The 3,215-nt window shown below is 41.4% G+C and overlaps 1 protein-coding gene across 1 annotated transcript; it reads right to left on the bottom strand.

Annotated features, from left to right (window-relative positions):
* Positions 1–223: 223 nt before the first annotated feature.
* LOC131255163 (receptor-like protein 7) lies at positions 224–2,756 on the bottom strand. Its single transcript, XM_058255862.1, has 2 exons — positions 1,692–2,756; positions 224–1,480 (listed from the first exon to the last, which is right to left on the bottom strand). Exons 1-2 carry the CDS (start codon positions 2,754–2,756, stop codon positions 224–226), a joined length of 2,322 nt encoding a protein of 773 aa, XP_058111845.1.
* Between the last annotated feature and the right edge of the window lie 459 nt (positions 2,757–3,215).

Consider the following 3,215-nt stretch of genomic DNA (forward strand, 5'->3'; position numbering starts at 1 on the left):
ACACAATCCTAATTTCTCTTTGAATGATTCGCTGTTAAATGTAAGAAACTGCCGGCTTTGTGGTATTTTTCCCATGAGGAAATTCTGTGAGAGATTCAACACTGCAAGGAATGTTAGATCTGTTAGCTGCCAAGGGATCTCTCCAGACAATTTATTATGTGAGAGATCTAATGACTCTAGATCCCTTAAATTCTGAAGTGATGTTGGAATTCCGCCAATTAAATCATTGTTGGACATATTGAGCACAATGAGGGACTTTAGATCCCCAATTGATTTTGGGATATCCCCATGAAATTTGTTCGCCGAGAGATCCACTACAGTAAAGGCCGTAAGGATCTTTACTAGTTTGATCTGCAGCCCTTTGATGACTAGTAGACACTTTGTTTCGATAGTATATGGAACTTCCGTTTATCATTTTGCTAAGGACCAAAGTTTGGGATTTGTCCTCATCCATCATTGCCTTCCAACTCTTAAACATATTTGATGGCAAATTACCCTCAAAACTATTGAAAGAGAGGTCGAAAATTTGTAACAGAGGGAAAGGGTGATTTGTTAGAGGATGCCCAATGGTGCCATGAAATTGGTTGGATCTCAAGACGAGAACACGCAACTGTGACAAAGCTTCCAACCATAAAGGGAATGTGTCATGTATTTGATTGTTTGCAAGGTTTAATACCTCCAACATTTTGCAATTAGCCAAAGACCTTGGCACTTGGCCCTCTAATTGATTCCCACTGAGATCAAGCATTTGTATGTTACATCCCTCTTTAAATGTCTGAACTAAGGTGCCGTTGAAAGCATTTCCTTGAAGATTCAACACAGCAATGGCATCACCAATCTCACCCAAACATGTTGGAATCTGACCAATGAAGTGATTGTAAGACAAATCAAGGACTGTTAGGGATGTTGCATTGCAAACTGAACGAGGGATTTCTCCATGGAAGCTGTTGTTCGAAATTGAAAAGAAAATGATGGAGGGTGATGGGATTGGAAGTGAGCCTTCAAGCATGTTGGAGCTAATGTCCAGAATGCTCAAGTCACTCAACGAAAGATGGGGAGATGGTTCTATTTCCCGCAGAACATTGTGAGAAAGATTTAAATAGTTTAAAGACCCATTGCCAATCTCCCATATCCATTTGGGTATTTCACCACTAATTTTATTGTTGGAAAAGTCTAATTGCCTCAACTGCTCTTGATTTCTCAAGAAATTTGGAAATGTGCTGATGTTGCAAGAACGTAACAACAAAGATTCAATCTGGGGGATGGAACTAAATGTGGAATTACCACTGCCATCTTGGACTGACAAGTTGTTATCTGAAAGATCCAGAGAGTAAAGATTTTTGAGGTTTTGAAATAAGCCTAGCTCCACAACACTGAAATTATTGGAAGAAACGTCTAGGTCTTCAAGCTTGGTAAGTTGAAAGATAAATCTGGGTATCATCCCCTTCAATTTATTGTTACCCAAATGGATATTCTCCAGCTGTGAAGAAGAGGCATTGTGAAACTCGCCAAGTTGACCACTAAGTTGGTTACCTCCAAGATCCAACAATTGTAACCATGGGAGTGAAAACAATGGTGATGGAATTGTCCCATTTAGCAGATTATACCCTAAGCTGATCACTATGAGATTCAGAAGCTCGTTTCCATATGAAAAAGGAATTGGGCCGCTCAATTTATTGGATGAAAGATACAGATATCGCAGTTTGGTAAGGTTCAAAAGTGAGGACGGTAATGATCCTGCTGAAGTCTAATTGAGTCAAGAATTTGAGATTATTGAGAGAATCTGGAAACTTTCCTGATAATCCAGTGTGTGAAAGGATCAATTGCTGTAGAGTATTGTTTTGAGGGAACTCCGGCAAATTGATAGCTACAAGTGGATTGCGTGATATGTCGATGATTTGTAGATTTGGCAGCTGGAAAACACTCTCAGGGAATCTTCCATGCAATCCACAATCTGCGAGGAGCAGGGATGTCAAGGAGGATAAGTTCCCTATGAAATTGGGGACTGCAGAGGAGAAATTGTTATAGCTGAGGTCGATTTCAGATAAGAAATGGTGTTGTGAGAGGAAAGAATAGAGGGAGCCTGAAAGACCACAATCTCGTAAGCTCAACTTGCGGATACTAGGGAGTGGCAAATCTAAGGTCTGGCCCTGCAGTAAGATGTCTACCCAGTCTAGATAGAGTTCACTCAGATTGGACAGGTTTTGGACGACTGCTCCAATGCTTGGGTTTTCGAGTTTCAGGTATTTAAAGGATGAAGCATTCAAATATTGATTGTGAGAAAGATCGAGAGAAACCAAAGTTGTCAAGCGGGAGATTTCCAGCGGGATTTGGCCACAAAAGGATAACCCAGAGAGGTTGAGATGGGTCAAACTGGTGAGTTGGTCAAACCCAGATGGGATTCGAGAGCCATCAAAATCATTGTAAGCGAGGTTGAGCTTCTGCAGGCTCCGAAGATGAAAGAGGCTTTCAAAATCAATCCGACCAGAGATACGGAAGCTACTGAGGTCGAGGCTGATCACGTGACCAGTGGCTTCATCACACGTGATACCTTCCCAAAAGCAGCAATCGGTTTTGTTTGAATTCCAGGAGGGGAGAGTAGAGAGGCTGAAAGCAGTGAAGTTAAAACCATGCTTGAGGTGTAGGAAAGCTGAGAAGTGATGATGGTTGCATTGTTGGGTAGTGGGAAAGAGAAGAGATGATAAAAAGAAGAGAATGAGAAATGATGGGTTTTTCGAGGAAAAGAAGAGAGCCATTACTTAATAATGGATGGGTGTGGGTGTTTGGGATGTGTAGGAATAGAGAGCGTGAGGTTTATTTATAGACAGAAAGTGAAGAGGTTTTACTAGTGTTAGGACTCGTACGTGTGAAATACGAGAGCCGCTCGTAAGAGTAATCATCAGACAAAGATAAAGAGTTGTGGGCATTTACAAGGAAACGGATTGGCTACTCCCCCTGCCACCGATCCGGTGGCTGGTGGTCGGGGCTCTGCCGCCCCACCATGATGTATGTCTTCTATCCATTCCGTTTATTCACTTTTACGGATCATTTTAGGGCTTGATCCAAAAAATGAGAGGGATATATAAATATCAGGTGGACCATACCACAGGAAAGCAATAATGATTGGATATCCACTATTAAAATCCTCTTAAGGGCCACTGTACTGTTTATTTGACATCCAATCCGTTGATTAGGTCATACAAATCCAAATGAAG

The sequence above is a fragment of the Magnolia sinica genome, chromosome 9 (assembly GCF_029962835.1).
Source record: "Magnolia sinica isolate HGM2019 chromosome 9, MsV1, whole genome shotgun sequence".
NCBI classification, from domain to species: Eukaryota; Viridiplantae; Streptophyta; class Magnoliopsida; order Magnoliales; family Magnoliaceae; genus Magnolia; species Magnolia sinica.